The sequence below is a fragment of the Sinocyclocheilus anshuiensis genome, unplaced genomic scaffold (assembly GCF_001515605.1).
Source record: "Sinocyclocheilus anshuiensis isolate Anshui unplaced genomic scaffold, SAMN03320099.WGS_v1.1 scaffold80, whole genome shotgun sequence".
Classification (NCBI taxonomy): Eukaryota; Metazoa; Chordata; class Actinopteri; order Cypriniformes; family Cyprinidae; genus Sinocyclocheilus; species Sinocyclocheilus anshuiensis.
In genome coordinates, this window is record NW_015554102.1 from 2,078,210 (window position 1) to 2,095,751 (window position 17,542).

The following is a 17,542-nucleotide window of genomic DNA, read 5'->3' on the forward strand; positions in this document are numbered from 1 at the left end:
AGGATATATTTGTTGTATCCTTCATGGCCTGGGAAGTGAAGTACACATTCCAAGGCTGCATTTCAAGAAAGCTTTGAAATGGGACAGCCTTAATTGCTCCACTGTGATGCATTCGGTTTTCGAATGCAGCCTCCAATGGAGGCAGCCTCTGAAATGGGACACAGTCAAAGAATGAAAAAACAATACATACTACTGTACCATAGCATAATATTTGAAATCTTTGTCTAATCCATGTTGTTCACATGCTATTTTTCATAATAGCCAGGATTCAGTGTACTTTATACTATGCAGTATACTATTATTATATTCTGAACATAGTCCAATTCTAAGTGAGCATATACAAAATCAGACTGTTTTGGATTTTTTTCTTTGCTCACTGGTGAACGTCAAATTGGTGGATTTGTTGCTTGCAGAGCACACAGTTTCAGCACCCTGTCTCACTCTAATGCCCAGTCATAACACTCAAATGCTGACAGGAAATGTCAGTTCTTTATAAGTGACCAAATATTCTCCAGCTCCATCACTCCCAAGAAACAACAGAGTTACATGGCAAAGCGGTGGAAGGGAGGGAGCGGTGGAATGAGAAAATGACAGAGGACGGCAGAGAGAGTCAATGGAATATAGGTGTTGGCCATGTGTGTTTATCTGAGGGACGGAGGGAGAAAAGCGAAGCACAAGAGAGCGTGTTAAACACATTTCATCAAGTAAAGTGGCGACGCTATTAGCTTAAGTTGTTTGGTGACAGTTTTGCCCTTTTTACCCAGTTTACTCTCTGACCGATCACCTCCCCTGCCAGGGGCAGCTAATGGACTCATCCATTACAGTGACAACTGAGCAGAGCACTGCGGACCGGCCCACGAATGGAAGCATGGGGGAGGAAAGGTGAGATGAATTAATGGTTTTCAGCAGCATGCTAATTACCCCAAAAGTCTATTAGCCTCCGGCCCCCTGAACACAAACACAAACACACTCTTCACATCCTATGAGAGTGTAGTAATGTTTTCAGGCTTACACAAACTCACACGACATATCACTCACATCCCTCACACTAAGTAGTATCGCATTTCCTATCCAACACACTAAATCACAAGCAGGTGGAAATGCTCGTTTAATGTCCTCTACTCACTCTAATCCCATCCAGAGCCTTCTGTCTAAACACACTGATAACCACACACGAGCAGCCCCACTACTTATATACTCTTTCATTAATGGGTATGACTGGTCAGTTCTGGCCCTCCTCATTCACCTTACCACTATCTATTAAACTATCTCTCTTTCTCTGGATTGGACTCTTTTACAGTCTTTTTACCCTTCTGCTCAATTTTCCACATTGTTATGTCAATAGAGACCTGGGGACTTCATGTGAGACTGCAGGGAATTTAGTGAGACTGAAGGTAAGATAGGTCTTTTTTTTTAAATATATTGTACTGAGAATCCAAAACTATTACAAATTGTTTCCAGTAACTGAAATATAATATAAATATTAAATGCTGTATTTATAAACCACATAGGTTTTCCTTTTCAATATTCGGTATTCAGTTGAAACTTGTGTTAACAACTTTTAAACAGTGTCATTGTTACCTACGACTAAAACTAAAACAATTTAAAAATGACTTTCATTCATTAAAATAAAATATAAATATCAGAAACTCAAATAAGTATAAACTTAAAAGACTGAAATTACTAAAACTAAAATAGAAAATATTTTTTATTTATTAAATACAGATATATTTAAAATAAAAACAAAATAATTGCAAACATAAAATTACTCAAATTAAAATGAAAATTGAAAACAAAATAAAAGCTAATTCAAAATGCAACAAACACTGTAATAATATATAAATAATACTACAATAACACTGCTTTTATATAGATCATTGTTTAATATTTCAGATGTCAGAAAAAAGTATTTTGGCACTGGTGGCATTGAAATGACCTAGAAACTAGTTTATATATGATGGACAATGACAGACATCCTATTGAAACAATGCAGAGGCAAGCACATATTATAGTCCAATAAATGATCTAACAGCCAATAAATCAATAAAAAGACATGTAAAAATCTATGCTAATAACAACATTTGATTCGTTTTCTTTTGGGTGGGCACTGACCACTACTCACAGCAACACCCTGGTTTAGCACACCTTTACTTTGGGCCTGTGGTAAGGTGAGCCAGTTTGTGTCATTTCCTTTTTCTAATAGGTGAAAACAACAGAGCAGAGCTGTTTATCAGTTTGAAGATCTACTTTAAGATCAAAGAAAACAACTTATATAAGACTTGTAATGTCCAAAAGCAACATGAACCAAAGTATAACAAAGATGTCTGAAGGATTTCATTTATGCTGTATTACTTTGCCAACTCAAATAGATTCACTGCTTCAAGCTGTGTCATATTTATGGCCGTTGATTCAACGTGCCCCAGGCCTACTGGATCTTACCCAACTCCCAGCATTCTGGGGTGGGGGGGAAAGCTTGAGCCATCAGATAACTTTCATGTTTTCATTTAGTTGTCACATCACAGCTCATGAGAGCACCAACTAAGCTGTGGCTCATTTTACCCCAGTGTGACCTTAAACCTACTCAGATTTTTCTCCCTACTTCCTCTAATCTGCTTCTCATCTGCTTTTCACCCCCTGGCAATGATTTCCTACTTTTTGGGTGTTTGTGTTTATTCTCAAATTCTGCCTAGCTCTTTAATCTTCCTTTATGAGCATGCCGTTCAGCGTCTAGGCAGACTGAGACAGAGAGTAAAGACTTTTAATGATATTTGACCTGCCTAAGACCCAGACACCTACACCAAACCCGATCAAAGGGGGAATAATACAGACCTTTCTTTCTTTCTCTCTTACACAGTGGCAGTGGCAATGGTCTCAGGTGACCTGTTGTGTTCTACTTCTTTCTCTGTGGGTCATTAGCAATGCAATCTTAACAGGGTATAAAGCAATCTGCCCCCTGAGACCGCCAGAATATTGAAAATCCACATGCAACAATTGGCCATAAAACACTGTAACATAAAACTGTCTGGAGCTCAACGTGAGAGAAACACAAGAGCTGAATGAATCTGTCAAAGAGGATTTGGAGATTAAGTGTTCAAAGGACAAAAATGTTGCAAAACTATGAAACAAAGAAAGAAATCTTTGAGGGAAATACCTTTCTTAAGGGGCTGCAAGTGAAATGGACACGAGAGTCTTAGACATGTGAGCTGGTACAGCTTCCACCAAAGCAAGCATGCACACCTGGATCTATGCATATAAGCATTGGCCAAAATAAATATCACACATTTCTGTCTCGTATCATGTTTATAAATATGGAATGTTGAAGATCTCTATAAATACATTTCAGAAACTAGAAAATTGCTTTTTGTTCTTCTCTTCTGCTTTCCATCCTAAATGTACTTTTTTCATAATCAAACTAATTTAAATCTACAAATGCTCAGCATGTATTTGTATTTAAAGTCAAACAGATTTGATCTAAAAATACTGGCAAGATCATTACTGTCCATTAAAAACATAGCGAAGAGTAAACGTCTCACAAAAGATGGTGAATGTTCAGATATTAACTCTAAAAAGAGAAGTTCAGTATCACAGTACATGAGCTCTGATTTCTAAACATAATGACTTCATTCTTTGGCATTTGACCATTTATTTTAGCAGTGCTAATTTAACATGGACAGGTCTGTCCCCTAGTGGACAGTGACCTGTATAACCTTTAACTTCAGCCTCAGTGCAACATTCATGGACATCTACAGTATTGGCAAGAATGTCAAACACAATATGTGCAGACAAAAAAAAAAAATTTGATGAATATTTTCATATGCGTCTCTGAGAAATGTTGCGTCAGTTTAAATGTTCTTTAAACCACAGAACGATGTTGAGGAAGCAGTCAGACTGAGTGTTGACTTTAGACAGCGAATGACCCTCATCACTGTACCACAATAACCTGAGGGACAGACAAAGAGAGAGAAAGAGAGAATGTGTGTGATAAAGACAGGGAAAAAGAAAGAGAAGGCTGAACATTTCAAAATAGTGATTAGTGGTTGACTGCAGTGGGTTTTTCAAAAGCCAAGGGCAAACATTGCCAAATGAAACCAATATTTATTTAACTGAAAATGTACTAAAACAACATACAGTTTCATAGGTTTGGGGTCAGTAAGATGTCCCTTTTTTTTTTTTTTTTTTTTAAATAGGCCCAAAACCTTTATTCATCAAGAATGCATTAAACTGATAAAAAATGACATTTATAATGTTACAAAAGATTTCTATTTCAAATAAATGCTGTTCTTTTAAACTGTCTATTCATCAAAAAGTCCTAAATATTCTAAAATATTTTACTTTGTAAAAATATTTTTTAAATGTTACTGTTATAACTGTATTTTGATCAAATAAATGCAGCCTTGGTGAGCACAGTCGACGTCTTTAAAAAAAAAAAAAAAAAAAAAAAAAAAATCTTTCTGATCCCAAACTGTATCATACTCTGCAAAAAGAAAAGTTAATTATCCATTGACAAAGTTGTTGTGGCCAATACCAACATCTCAAAATGGCCAAATGTAATCAGCCTAGTCTATCACTAATAATATCAGCATAAATGTGTGTTTATTAAATGCAGTGTGTTTGTTTGTTTGTGTACCTGACAGGTGTGCTCCTGCTCTTGAGTGCTCTGTAGAGCTCCAGACCCTGGTGAGGTGATACTCTCCTGTCTCTCCCACCCAACATCAACAACACAGGAGCACGGATCTAAACACACATTTACACAAACCATATTAAAGGGGTCATATGATGTTGCTAAAAAGAACATTATTTTGTGTATTTGGTGTAATGAAATGTGTTTATGCGGTTTAAGGTTCAAAAAACACATTATTTTAAACACATTATGCCCCACCTTTCTGAAACACGTAGATTTTTACAAAGCTCATCGGTCTGAAAAGCGAGGTGTGCTCTGATTGGCCAGCTGTCCAGTGCGTTGTGATTGGCCGAATACCTCAAGCGTGTGACGGAAATGTTACGCCCCTTACTCACAACGAAACACACGGCAGGCTAGAGTGAGTGGAGGCCCACGGGCTAGAGTGAGCGGAGGCCGGCTTGAGTGAGCGGAGGCGGGCGGGCTTGAGAGCGGCGCGGCCGGCGGATTCGATGAAGGAGCTGCCGGCGGGCTTGCAGCAACCACATGTGACGACCCCGGGCTGGACTCCGCTTCGTCCACGGTGAAAGCCGATCCAGCGATCCACAGCGCAAAGTTGATGTATTTCCTCAGCGACCAGCACGGATCAGCTCTAGGCATGACGAAGCGCATATCGTCCTCTTTTGGAAGGCCAAACAAAGTAGTTTTGCTTTGACAACAAAACACAGCGCCTTCACGACATGGTGGTGGCGGCAACAATACTACTACAGCGAGAATAAAAATTAAGCCTTCTTTCTTTGCGTGAACATTCTATTTAGATATTAAGCTTTTGCTACCCCAAAAATACTATATATTAATCACTATTCTGTCTGTGTGTGTGAGTATGAGTGAGTGTGCATCTATCTGACCATATTACGGGGATAAATTTATACCCAGAAGTGAGTTAAACCTAACAAAGCCTCCCAAAAACACCTTTTGGGGACGTCTTTATTTGTAAAAAAGGTTAAAAAAAGAAAGTTATTTTAAAGCAGCACTATGTAACTTTTGGCGCTCTAGCGGTTAACAAACAGAACTGCACACATCCAGCAGAAGAACATTCCAACCGGAGCTACTTCTCTAAGTTTATGTCTATGGCGATTCACGCAGGTATGTGTTACTCCGCAGCGGTGACGACCCGACCAGGCTACAATAGTCCAAAGTAGACAAAAACGCGGTTTGGAAGATGAATTCATAATGTACTCGCTCATTATATACATTTTGCAAATTTTGAACACAGAAAAAGTTACATAGTGCTGCTTTAAATGTAAAAAAGTACAAGGTTTTCTGTTATAAGGTTAGGGTTCAGTATTTATAACTAGCTATATATAAACATATAAGTCTATGCAATGTACACATTTAGATTAACTTAGTAAATGTGTGTGTGTATACCTGTGCAGCATGCATTATGGGTGACTTTTCCAGCATTGAAATGAGGGACTGTGATGTGGGCAGCCGGTCAAAAGCATACTGAATCCCCACAGAGGAATATCTCCTGTAGGGATAGCATAAGCACATACCACCATTACAGTTACCTTCGGCCACTGCCAACACTTTTTCATCTTTAATAGAAGGGTTATTAACGAATGTAAATGTGAGTGTGTTACCAGTCTACAATATCACTGGTTCCAAGCAGTGTGGCTGCGTTGATCACAGGGTTTCTTGCTGCACAAGCTCTGTAGAAATCTGGATACTGACCAACCAGGTGGCAGGCCAGAAAACCACCATGAGAGCCACCCATCACTGCCACCCTATCAGGATCAAGGGTCGTCTCATTCTGCAAAGTGCACAACACTGCCCTCTGGACACAAAAAATGACAAATGAGCTAATTTTTCCTCAATATGCACACATTATTTGTGCATATACACACATGAACATCTTTGACGTCCTGACTGCCAACGTTTCCAAGCAGAGACTCTATGCCATCTTGACCGAAACCAGTGGAGCCCCTGTAGTTCACTGTGACACACAAAGTCATACTTTAAATCAGTGCTCATTCTCTATTTTTTGTTGTGACAGGAACTAGAATGCTACATATACACCCTACCCATCAGAACAGCAAATCCCAGTTTGGTTAAAGCAGCGGCTGTGGCGTTCCAGTCAGCAGCAAAATGAGCATGAGGACCACCTGCACAGACAAATACTTCACTGTTCACTTATGTCTGAGAAATAATGACGTCATGAACAAAAAATTGTCAGCCTTACCATGTATATTCACCACTAGAGGACTTTTCCTTCTCTCTGGAAGATTGTACGGCTTCAACAAAATTGCTCCAAAATTCAGTCCAGCTATATAGAGAGGAGGAAAGAGTAAAACCACAAAGAAATATTGCTGGTAGCAGCTGTAAATCTGATGATACATCCATATTACTCACAGAACTGATGGTTCTCCTCTTGAGAAGGGGGTGTGATTAACATGGGCTGCCAATCAAATCCCTCATACACATCTGCTCCGCCCACATTACAAAGTTGCATGTCCTCAACCTGATCCACTGATGAGAGGAAGCCAAGTTTCTACAGAAAACACGCAGTGTTACATGTAACTAGGGTTGAGTATCGAAAACCGGTTCTATTTTAGAACCGTTCCGTGTATTTCCACTGTAGAAAAGGTTGTTCCGGGCCGAAACTGACTTCTTTCATATTTGTCGACCAATATGCAGAAAACTACGTCAGTATATCATCATAAACACAGCTGTTTTTGTCTTACGTGAACGTAAACAGATGAGAAAGAAAACACACATGTACAGTATTTTTAGATCTGCGTGCGTTCAGTGTTAAAGAGACAGCAGCCTAATAAACGCGCTGCCTGTCATTAATGTTAATCAAAGAACAAAAGAAAATCATTCACTGATCTTGACTGAATATATTTAATAACTTGAACTGATTCATCTATATTTTATTTATGAAAAGAAAACTATGCAGTGTTTTTAAAATTTTAATTAGTTTCAGTACCTGAAATTTTATTCAGTTGTATTTATTTATGACATTGTTAATTGATTTGTTTATTCCTATCTTATTACTGACTGTTTACTTGTCTTTAACACTTTAATATTTAAAATTTATTTTTTAAGCATAGGCAAAATTCCTCTTGCAGTGTTCTGTAGGCTGCTGATTTTTGCTCGTGTTATTCAGCTGCAACAGAATGCTTTGTAAAAAGACAGAATAAATGTTTGACATCTAAATGTTTGACAATTTTTTTATATTGGATTTTTTATCTTATTGGAATCGAAACTAGGAATCGATAAGCAGATAAAATTCAAACGATACCCAACCCTACATGTAATGCAGTTTCTTCAGTGAAAGATGACTATTATAGAAAAGTGTGTGCATGTGTGTATGGTTGTACCAGGCAGGGAGGAGGGAGGTTGGATGAGCAGCTCATCACCATCAGGTCTTTTTGTATTGTCAACAGCTGCACACTCCCAAAACCCAAAATCAAACACACACACACACACAATTAATGACTGTCACAATTGGCAAGAAACATAGTAATGACATTGACAGTAAAGTGACCAAATGGCCTTAGAATATCTTTCGTTCTTACTGAGTCAGAGCAGTTATGACCAGTGTTGGGGAAAGTTACTTTTAAAAGTAATGCATTACAATATTGCATTACTCCCTACAAAAGTAACTAATTACGGTACTTAGTTACTTTTTATGGAAAGTGATGCGTTACGTTACTTTTGAGTTACTTTTTAAATCTGGGCAGGGCTTCCTTGTTTGTTTTTAATATAAAAAAGTTCTTCTTTTACAAATGTAAAAGCCCTTTTCACAACAGAAGTTAAATGAATATGCCTCAGGCTGAAGGAAATGCAAATTCACATCTGTACAGTAGAGGGCGCAGCTCAAACAAATTGCATGAAGAATATGACGCAGGAGAAGAAAGTTCAACACTATTCAGCAATAACAAAAATGAAACAAATGTGTCATTTTTGCTTATTAGTATGGTTGAATTAGATCATCGGAGGTCAGTAGCAAAGATATTGGTTAATAAAATGGGATTAAATACATAAATGATATTTGTCTTATTTAACATATTTTTATGCAGGTTTATATAATATTCTGAGTTTGCATTTGACTGTTTTTATTAAATTTGGGGAATACTGAATCTGTTTTTGTGCAGTGAGATGAGTAAATAATGTTCATATTTAGTCTAGAACTACAGTAACATCACAGCGCACACAACGCTTCTGCACTTACTCCCCATTTTTCTCAACACGGCAACACGAGAGCTGTCAGTCAAGACATGGAAAACAAAGTAACTAGCATTACTTATTTGAAAAAGTAACTCAGATATTTCCTTCTAAATTAAAAAGTAATGCGTTACTTTACATTTTTACTGTCACACTGATAGTTTTTGTTGTTATTCTGTCGGTTTCTGTGTATCTGTGCTTCCTCCTCCTCAGAAAGCCTTCCGGACGAGCGGCGGCCGGCTGGACGAGCGTGTGTTTGCCATGTTTCAGCTCAAGCAGCAGCCGCTGGCCTTCCTCCTGATGATGGTGCATCCGGACCTGTACCGCGTCGACCAGCTCACAGACGAGGTCAGGCTTTCATCACAGATACATGACGCTCAATAACACCTTACAAACATGTAGGGCTGGGTTTTGAAAACCCGTTCCGTTTTAGAACTGATTCCAAATTCCCAAGAACTGGGTGTTTGATGAGACGCAGGCATTTCCATTCTGCTTAATGATTCCAGCGTTCGCATTTTAATGTGATTTAAAATGATTTAAGTGCAGGAACGGAAAGAATTTGTGCCTTGTTTGCTGAAGCGCGAGCACAGAGAACATCGGTCCCGATCTGTGTCCGTTCTCTAACCGTTCTGTGTATTTCACTGCAGAAAACTACGTCAGTATATCATCATAAACACAGCCGTTTTTATCTGAAGTGAAAGTAAAGATGAGAAAGAAAACGCTCGTGGTACAGTATTTTTAGATCTGCGTGCGTTCAGTGTTAAAGAGACAGCAGCCTAATAAACGCGCTGCCTGTCATTAATGTTAATCAAAGAACAAAAGAAAATCATTCACTGATCTTGACTGAATATATTTAATAACTTTAACTGATTCATCTATATTTTATTTATGAAAAGAAAACTATGCAGTGTTTTTAAAATTTTAATTAGTTTCAGTACCTGAAATTTTATTCAGTTGTATTTATTTATGACATTGTTAATTGATTTGTTTATTCCTATCTTATTACTGACTGTTTACTTGTCTTTAACACTTTAATATTTAAAATTTATTTTTTAAGCATAGGCAAAATTCCTCTTGCAGTGTTCTGTAGGCTGCTGATTTTTGCTCGTGTTATTCAGCTGCAACAGAATGCTTTGTAAAAAGACAGAATAAATGTTTGACATCTAAATGTTTGACAATTTTTTTATATTGGATTTTTTATCTTATTGGAATCGAAACTAGGAATCGATAAGCAGATAAAATTCAAACGATACCCAACCCTACATGTAATGCAGTTTCTTCAGTGAAAGATGACTATTATAGAAAAGTGTGTGCATGTGTGTATGGTTGTACCAGGCAGGGAGGTTGATTTGGAGATGAGCAGCTCATCACCATCAGGTCTTTTTGTATTGTCAACAGCTGCACACTCCCAAAATCATCTACCAAACACACACACACACACAATTAATGACTGTCACAATTGGCAAGAAACATAGTAATGACATTGACAGTAAAGTGACCAAATGGCCTTAGAATATCTTTCGTTCTTACTGAGTCAGAGCAGTTATGACCAGTGTTGGGGAAAGTTACTTTTAAAAGTAATGCATTACAATATTGCATTACTCCCTACAAAAGTAACTAATTACGGTACTTAGTTACTTTTTATGGAAAGTGATGCGTTACGTTACTTTTGAGTTACTTTTTAAATCTGGGCAGGGCTTCCTTGTTTGTTTTTAATATAAAAAAGTTCTTCTTTTACAAATGTAAAAGCCCTTTTCACAACAGAAGTTAAATGAATATGCCTCAGGCTGAAGGAAATGCAAATTCACATCTGTACAGTAGAGGGCGCAGCTCAAACAAATTGCATGAAGAATATGACGCAGGAGAAGAAAGTTCAACACTATTCAGCAATAACAAAAATGAAACAAATGTGTCATTTTTGCTTATTAGTATGGTTGAATTAGATCATCGGAGGTCAGTAGCAAAGATATTGGTTAATAAAATGGGATTAAATACATAAATGATATTTGTCTTATTTAACATATTTTTATGCAGGTTTATATAATATTCTGAGTTTGCATTTGACTGTTTTTATTAAATTTGGGGAATACTGAATCTGTTTTTGTGCAGTGAGATGAGTAAATAATGTTCATATTTAGTCTAGAACTACAGTAACATCACAGCGCACACAACGCTTCTGCACTTACTCCCCATTTTTCTCAACACGGCAACACGAGAGCTGTCAGTCAAGACATGGAAAACAAAGTAACTAGCATTACTTATTTGAAAAAGTAACTCAGATATTTCCTTCTAAATTAAAAAGTAATGCGTTACTTTACAAGTTACTTGAAAAAAGTAATCTGATTACGCAACTTGCGTTACTTGTAATGCGTTACCCCCAACACTGGTTATGACATCACTCCATATTTACACTACCTAGTCTTAGTGCATCCAGTCCGCACACTTGTGTGACTCTTCCTGTGGTTCTGTGAACTGAGAACACTGCCTAGAAGAACAGATGGTGCAAATCACAAAATCGTAACACTAAGAATCAGAAATTCAGAATCCACACAGTGCAGAAATGGGTGACATACAGGCTTTCTATGCAAGATATTTAACAGTGCGCCAATTTTTTTCTTCACTATTTGGGTCAAGTACTGGTATTTTTTGTGTATGTGTATTTGTTTTGTTTACCTTATTGTTTTCACAGGAACTGCTAAAGAAGATTCTCTCATTGTCTGCAGACCAGCATTGAGATGGCAATGCTTCGTATATACCAGCAAACTGACCTGTGAGGGGACATGACATCACACCTATGTCCATTGTGAAAAGCGCTATTTAAATAAAACTGACTTCATGTCACTTTTCAATGTGCGTGCATGTGGGTTTTCTTTTAAGTACCTTTTTCTGCTCTCCTGACCACATCTACTAAGACTGAAGTGCTTCTGTTCTTCATGTCATACTAAAAAAAATTTTAAAAAGAGACAAAAAAGAGAAAGTAGTCTAATAAATAGTCAAATAAGATTAATCTTGTTCAAAGTCTCTTATGCTAAACAAGGTTACAACGATTTGATCGAAAATACTGTAAAATCAGAGAGATATTATTTGCTTTGTTATTTTAATACTTTTTTCCAGTGATGGCAAAGCTGAACTTTCAGCAGCCATCTTCAGTGTCACACGGTCCTTCAGAAATAATTTTAACATGCTGATTTGGTGCTCAAGATACATTTCTTATTACTATCCCTTTTGAAAAAAAGTTGTGCTTCTTAATATTCTTGTGGAAAAACCATGATACATTTTTTTTCAAGATTCTTAATGAATAAAGAGTTCAAAAGAACAGCATTTATTATAAAGCAATTCATGTATGATATATTGAACTGTATGTTCTCACCAGCATCATTCTCAGGCACTGACGATGTGGTCCAAACACCTGTCCCTGCAAGTATATGATCCAGCACGAGTCTGGACTCATTCGAGGGCTTGAAACAGACACACCTTCAGCTGACAAGCACTCTGGCAAAGACAGGTCATATTAGACAGAGAGAGGTTACAGGACCAAGAGTTCAAGTTTCACAAAACTGTATACAAGTCAAAGCCCAAAGAGTGAAGAAAAGGCACATAAAAAGGTGCTTACACATAAACCCTCCTATAAAGATACTTACCACAGTTTCCTTTCATATCCAGGTAGTAGAGAGCTGATCTGGAAAAATAAAAAAAATCGGAATTAATTCTCTAATATAAGCATCTTATTAAATACTAGCACTTTAGGGGTTGTGGGATTATTACTGGATCAATAGTTCTAAGGAAAAATTATAGCTGTTGAAGTTATCTTTAACTCCACCCTCACCTACGATTAGAGCAGAATTTCAGGCCCAGTCTGAACGGCTCATTCCATTGGCCCACAAACACCACGCCCCTTCCATTAGGTGCCCACAGAGCCTTATGAACGAACAAGGAGTATTTTATAATTCAGTTAACATTTACAACAATTGAATTTGAGATTGCTGATATAATATTTCCTATGTGTGGCATAACATACTTGATTATCAATTAGACAAATGAGAATTGTAATATACATCTGACTCACCTGTCCTGGTGATATATGTGGAGGGACGCCAGCATATACGATAACTGCCCCTTTGTTGAGATCAGCTACACATAAGACAGGACAGCTCTTACCCACCAGACCTTCACCCCAGTCTTCAATATATATGTTCTTATCCTGAGAAATGCACACATGACTTCTTCAAAAGTCTTAAACGCATATCTTCAAATGTCTAGCCATAACGGTTACTGTATGACGGTATATATGGGAGAAGACATTTCACCTGTTCCTCAAGCAACACTAGCCCACCATCCTCATTGGCTGATGCAACTGATGAATGCGCTGATGGCTCCACCCTCTTTTTTTCAGCCACATAGAGCAACTTTTTTTCACATGGTGACCAGCCCAGACATGCAAACTGAGCTAATGACACACAAAAAAACAAAGTACACGCAATCAGACTGATATCCTTAAACAATGATCTGGGCTCCAGACTGACAAAAAAGACCAGAGAGCCACTGGCTACTATAAAGAATCATTCATTTCCAAATTACAAAATGACTCAGCATAAATGTGTATCTTCAACTACACGACCATTCAAAAGTTTGGGGTCGGAAACATTTGTAAATATTTTTTTAAATAAGTCTCTCATGTTTAACAGCGCTGCATTTATTTGATCAAATATACAGTAAAACAGTAATATTGAGAAACATTATTACCATTTTAAATAGCAGTTTTCAATTTCAAAATGTAAGTTATCTTGTGATGGCCAAGCTGAATTTTCAGCAGCCAATGCCAAAAAGCCAAAGTCATCAGTCTCACATGATATTTCAGAAAACATTCTAATACTGTATGCTGATTTGGTGCTCTAGAAGCATTTCTTATTGTTATCAATTTTGAAAACAATTGCTCTACTTAATATTTTTGTGTAAAGTGTGATACATTTTTTCAAGATTTTTGGATGAATATAAAGTTCTAAAGAACAGAATTTCTTTGAAATAAAAATCTTTTGTTAAATTATATATGGCTTTATTGTCAACTTTGATCAATTTGATGCATCCTTGTCTCATGAACCTTAAGTAAAGCTCAAAGTCAGTACAAGTTCATTTCTATAAGACAGTTAAGTGATTTGAAACCCCTGGTGTATAACATGGACAACAAAAAGTGTTTCTTACCATCTTCGTACACTTTTCCATGTTTATTTAGAGCTGTAAGGTCCAAACTTTTCTCCAGACCATTTTGGCCCCAAACCTACCAAATGAAAAAAAAAGAGGATTAAGAATCATACTTTAATAATTCAATATTTTAATATCAAAGATAGCCATTACCTCCACGTACTGATGTCCTGCATCCTCCCGGATGACAGCTTGAAGAGTCCCAGAAGGAGAATGGCAGCTGAGCAACCTGAAAGTGAGAGATGCATTTTGATGACAGGTGTGTTTTTACTTGTAGTCTTTCTTTTTATCTCTTGAGATACATGAATATCTGAATATTGTGTATATATCTCCTACTCCTTCTCTATGTGAGAGCTTGTTCCAGACGGCAGCACATGCTCGATTGTGTCGTGTTTACACAGTAGAGTCCATCTCTGAGAGAAACGCAGTTTCCCCCCTCTCTCCAAATCACACTGACTCCAACCTAGAGAGAGAGAGAGAGAGTTGAAAAGCAAGCATCATGAAGTCATATAACTGATTAAATAGAGAATACACCATAAAACCACATGACAGAACTCTCCAATATACTTACGGGCCAATATGGTGATACAACGCTTCTCACTGGCAGTGTCCACCAGCTGATCAGTGACCACAGAGGCAGAAATGGGCACTGGAAACCTGATACAGTGTCTGAACACATCTCTGATTTCACTCTCCATTGCAATCTGAGACCACAAACAAACTATGAGTCAACATAAACATAAAACGAACATGAACCTGCCTTTCTTGTGGGCTCACACTGTAAAACAGCCCATTTTTGACACTTTAGAGTCCACTGATTCATATGAACTCATATATTAATCATATAAACTACTTTAGTACATACTATCTCACGTACTATAGTGCTCAGCAGAATTCAAACTTACTAGTTTTTGTATGCAACGCAACTAATTAACAAATAGCTACAGTTACACATTTAGTCAACATTTTGCGATATAAAATATCCTATTTTTATCTCACTAGTGTTTATAACGCTTTGATAACGATATTACGCTTCCAGTGATCTCATTAAAAAGATGTATTCTGTCAATAATAAAGCAACACGTTAATAAAAGAGAGTGACCAGACGTTAAAAAGTATCACCGTTTACGTTTGCACCTTAAAATAGATGTGGGTCAGCTGGGCGCAAACGAAATCTGGCTAAAACAACAACAACACAGACGCCACCGCAACGCATGTCACCAACAATAATCCACACCGGCCCAGTGAATTGAAGTGGACCGTCGTGACAGAAGAGTGAGATCGGAAAAAATCGCTGGAGTGTCGGTGACAGCCGATTTTTCAACCGCGGACAAAGCACTTTCGGTGCGGACGCATCCATTCTGCGGCCTCTGAGGGGGGGGTTAGGTTTATTCATCACACTTTCGACACTATGATCTTTAATTACCTGCGCCAATATTGAAGAACTCTTGTGTTTAATCACTATAATATAATCCATAGTATCATGTACAAAGTATTGGGTTTTGCTGCATATAAAATCACGTAATAATGTATTTTCGTTACCCGTCAGTTTTAAGATATTGTAATTCCCTTTTGGCTGTATAAAGAAGGTCTGCAACGTTTGTTACTATTTATCTTTAGCTTGAAATCGTTCAAGATGTTTCTGTTACTATTTATCTTTAAATTGAAACTATTAAGGATAATTATTTATATTTATACAAATTATTTATATTCTTTTCCTATTATTTAAATATGTATAGAAGACATTTCTGAGACAAATCAACAATAACGGAATAGTTCCCCCATAAATCTGTCGTTTACACACCATCACTGAAAACCTGCATGACTTTCTTTTTTGGGGGGAACACAACAGAAGAAATTTTGAACAATTTCCTTTTCTCCAAAATATCAGCTTTTGTGTTCTCCAGAATAAAATAGTCATGCAGTTTGGAATAACATGAGAGTAAATAAATGATGACAGAATTTTCATTTTGGGTGAACTGTCTGTTTAAGGCTGTATTTTAAAGCAGGGATTCCTAAACTTTTCTGTCAACCAAACCCCTTTGACATAAAATACTTACCCCTGACATTTTAAGTTAATATTTTGATAATTTAACAACACATTTGCAAATTCACAGTCCTCTGATGTCAGTAACTGGTCACATGACATGTAGGTAAACAAATAAATTACTCTTTTTTTTAAGAAAATGTTTATTATTTTGTTTTTAATTTATATGTATTTATTTTAATTTGACTCACAAACTCAATGCAGTTTCCTCATAAACCCTGCTCTAAAGAGTAAGAAATCTGCAAAACCTCCCAAAAAGGATGAACTTCTCTCACCTTCTGTTGTTGTCGCAAAGCAAGTCTCTGTTGTTTTGGGTTTTTCACCTGAGCAGAGGCAGGATTCTCCTGGTTTGACACTTGATCTGGGTGCTTCCTTCTTAAATGCACCTGCAAATTCTTTCTGTGCAGCATTAAACCACAGAACGGACACAGATCTTGTGCATCGGATCTGGATCTTTGTGGGACGGTGCTTTCAACAGATGTGTGTCCAGAGAAAATCTCATTTACCAAAGTCTGTATGGTGACATCAGCCTCTATAGGATGAGGATTGGCAGCAGAATTTGAGACAGTGGTCTCTGTGACATTATGATCCACTACAGAGAGATCTACCACTGAAGCATCTCCTTCATCCACTGGGGATATAGTTGGGTCATCTGTTCTCACCTGCTCCTCCATAATCCCTCCTTCACCTCAGATTAAAGAGAGTAAGACTATCAAACACCCTGATCAGAGGACATGGATATGGCACAAGACTCATTGCATTTCATAGTCTTGTTGTCAGCCAGACTGACAGAGAATCAGACTTTTGGCTGGAACACACTGCACGACTTTTAGAATTCTGAACAGATTATAAAACAATAGGCTTTGTATATGTTTACATAGAATAACTGGACATCATACAATAAACGACTGAGGATCACAAATGACCAGACTTTCAAGCCGCTCTGAATACAACAAATGAAACATGCATGACAATTGAAAACACTACACTCTAAAATCGACTCAAATTATCAAACATGATTGAAATCCTGTGACTGGATGGAATGCGAGTCTAAACTAATTTTGACTAAAAATCAATTCATTTTTTGTCACCATGATCAAATAATGACTGAATAAAAATATGTTTAAATCTGTGCCTGATAGTACACTGTAAAAATAATTCCATAAAATTTACGGTAAAAAAACGGCAGCTGTGGTTGCCGGAATTTTACCGTAAAAAATACAGTAGCAACGTTTTAGGTTTTACGGTTTTAACTTAAATTTACAGTTAAATACCGTAATTTTTTAAACTGATATAATGTTAATATACCAACCTATTGAAGTACTGAAACCTGTTTTGTACCTTTGTAATACACTGATAACCACCAAATGTGGTTGGTGATGAGAAAGTCACATGATGAACCAAAGCCCATCACAAGCAGCTTTTAAATAATAACATATATAGAAGGT

At 37.2% G+C, this 17,542-nt stretch overlaps 1 protein-coding gene across 1 annotated transcript in view; it reads right to left on the reverse strand.

The window, feature by feature from the left end:
* Positions 1 to 1,920: 1,920 nt before the first annotated feature.
* LOC107669673 (acylamino-acid-releasing enzyme) overlaps positions 1,921 to 17,542 on the reverse strand; it is an 18,096-nt gene continuing 2,474 nt past the window's right edge. The window contains exons 5-26 of the mRNA XM_016462015.1: positions 16,370 to 16,782; positions 14,619 to 14,751; positions 14,384 to 14,510; positions 14,201 to 14,276; positions 14,048 to 14,123; positions 13,156 to 13,295; positions 12,915 to 13,049; positions 12,675 to 12,766; positions 12,490 to 12,527; positions 12,219 to 12,340; positions 11,729 to 11,789; positions 11,522 to 11,616; positions 11,264 to 11,333; positions 10,181 to 10,266; positions 7,031 to 7,169; positions 6,861 to 6,944; positions 6,703 to 6,783; positions 6,526 to 6,614; positions 6,262 to 6,455; positions 6,047 to 6,149; positions 4,628 to 4,734; positions 1,921 to 3,940 (exon numbers count right to left, since the gene is read on the reverse strand). Of these exons, the coding sequence (XP_016317501.1) occupies positions 3,838 to 3,940; positions 4,628 to 4,734; positions 6,047 to 6,149; positions 6,262 to 6,455; positions 6,526 to 6,614; positions 6,703 to 6,783; positions 6,861 to 6,944; positions 7,031 to 7,169; positions 10,181 to 10,266; positions 11,264 to 11,333; positions 11,522 to 11,616; positions 11,729 to 11,789; positions 12,219 to 12,340; positions 12,490 to 12,527; positions 12,675 to 12,766; positions 12,915 to 13,049; positions 13,156 to 13,295; positions 14,048 to 14,123; positions 14,201 to 14,276; positions 14,384 to 14,510; positions 14,619 to 14,751; positions 16,370 to 16,782 (2,564 nt within the window). The 3' untranslated portion in view covers positions 1,921 to 3,837. The remainder of the gene's footprint in view (positions 3,941 to 4,627; positions 4,735 to 6,046; positions 6,150 to 6,261; positions 6,456 to 6,525; positions 6,615 to 6,702; positions 6,784 to 6,860; positions 6,945 to 7,030; positions 7,170 to 10,180; positions 10,267 to 11,263; positions 11,334 to 11,521; positions 11,617 to 11,728; positions 11,790 to 12,218; positions 12,341 to 12,489; positions 12,528 to 12,674; positions 12,767 to 12,914; positions 13,050 to 13,155; positions 13,296 to 14,047; positions 14,124 to 14,200; positions 14,277 to 14,383; positions 14,511 to 14,618; positions 14,752 to 16,369; positions 16,783 to 17,542) is intronic.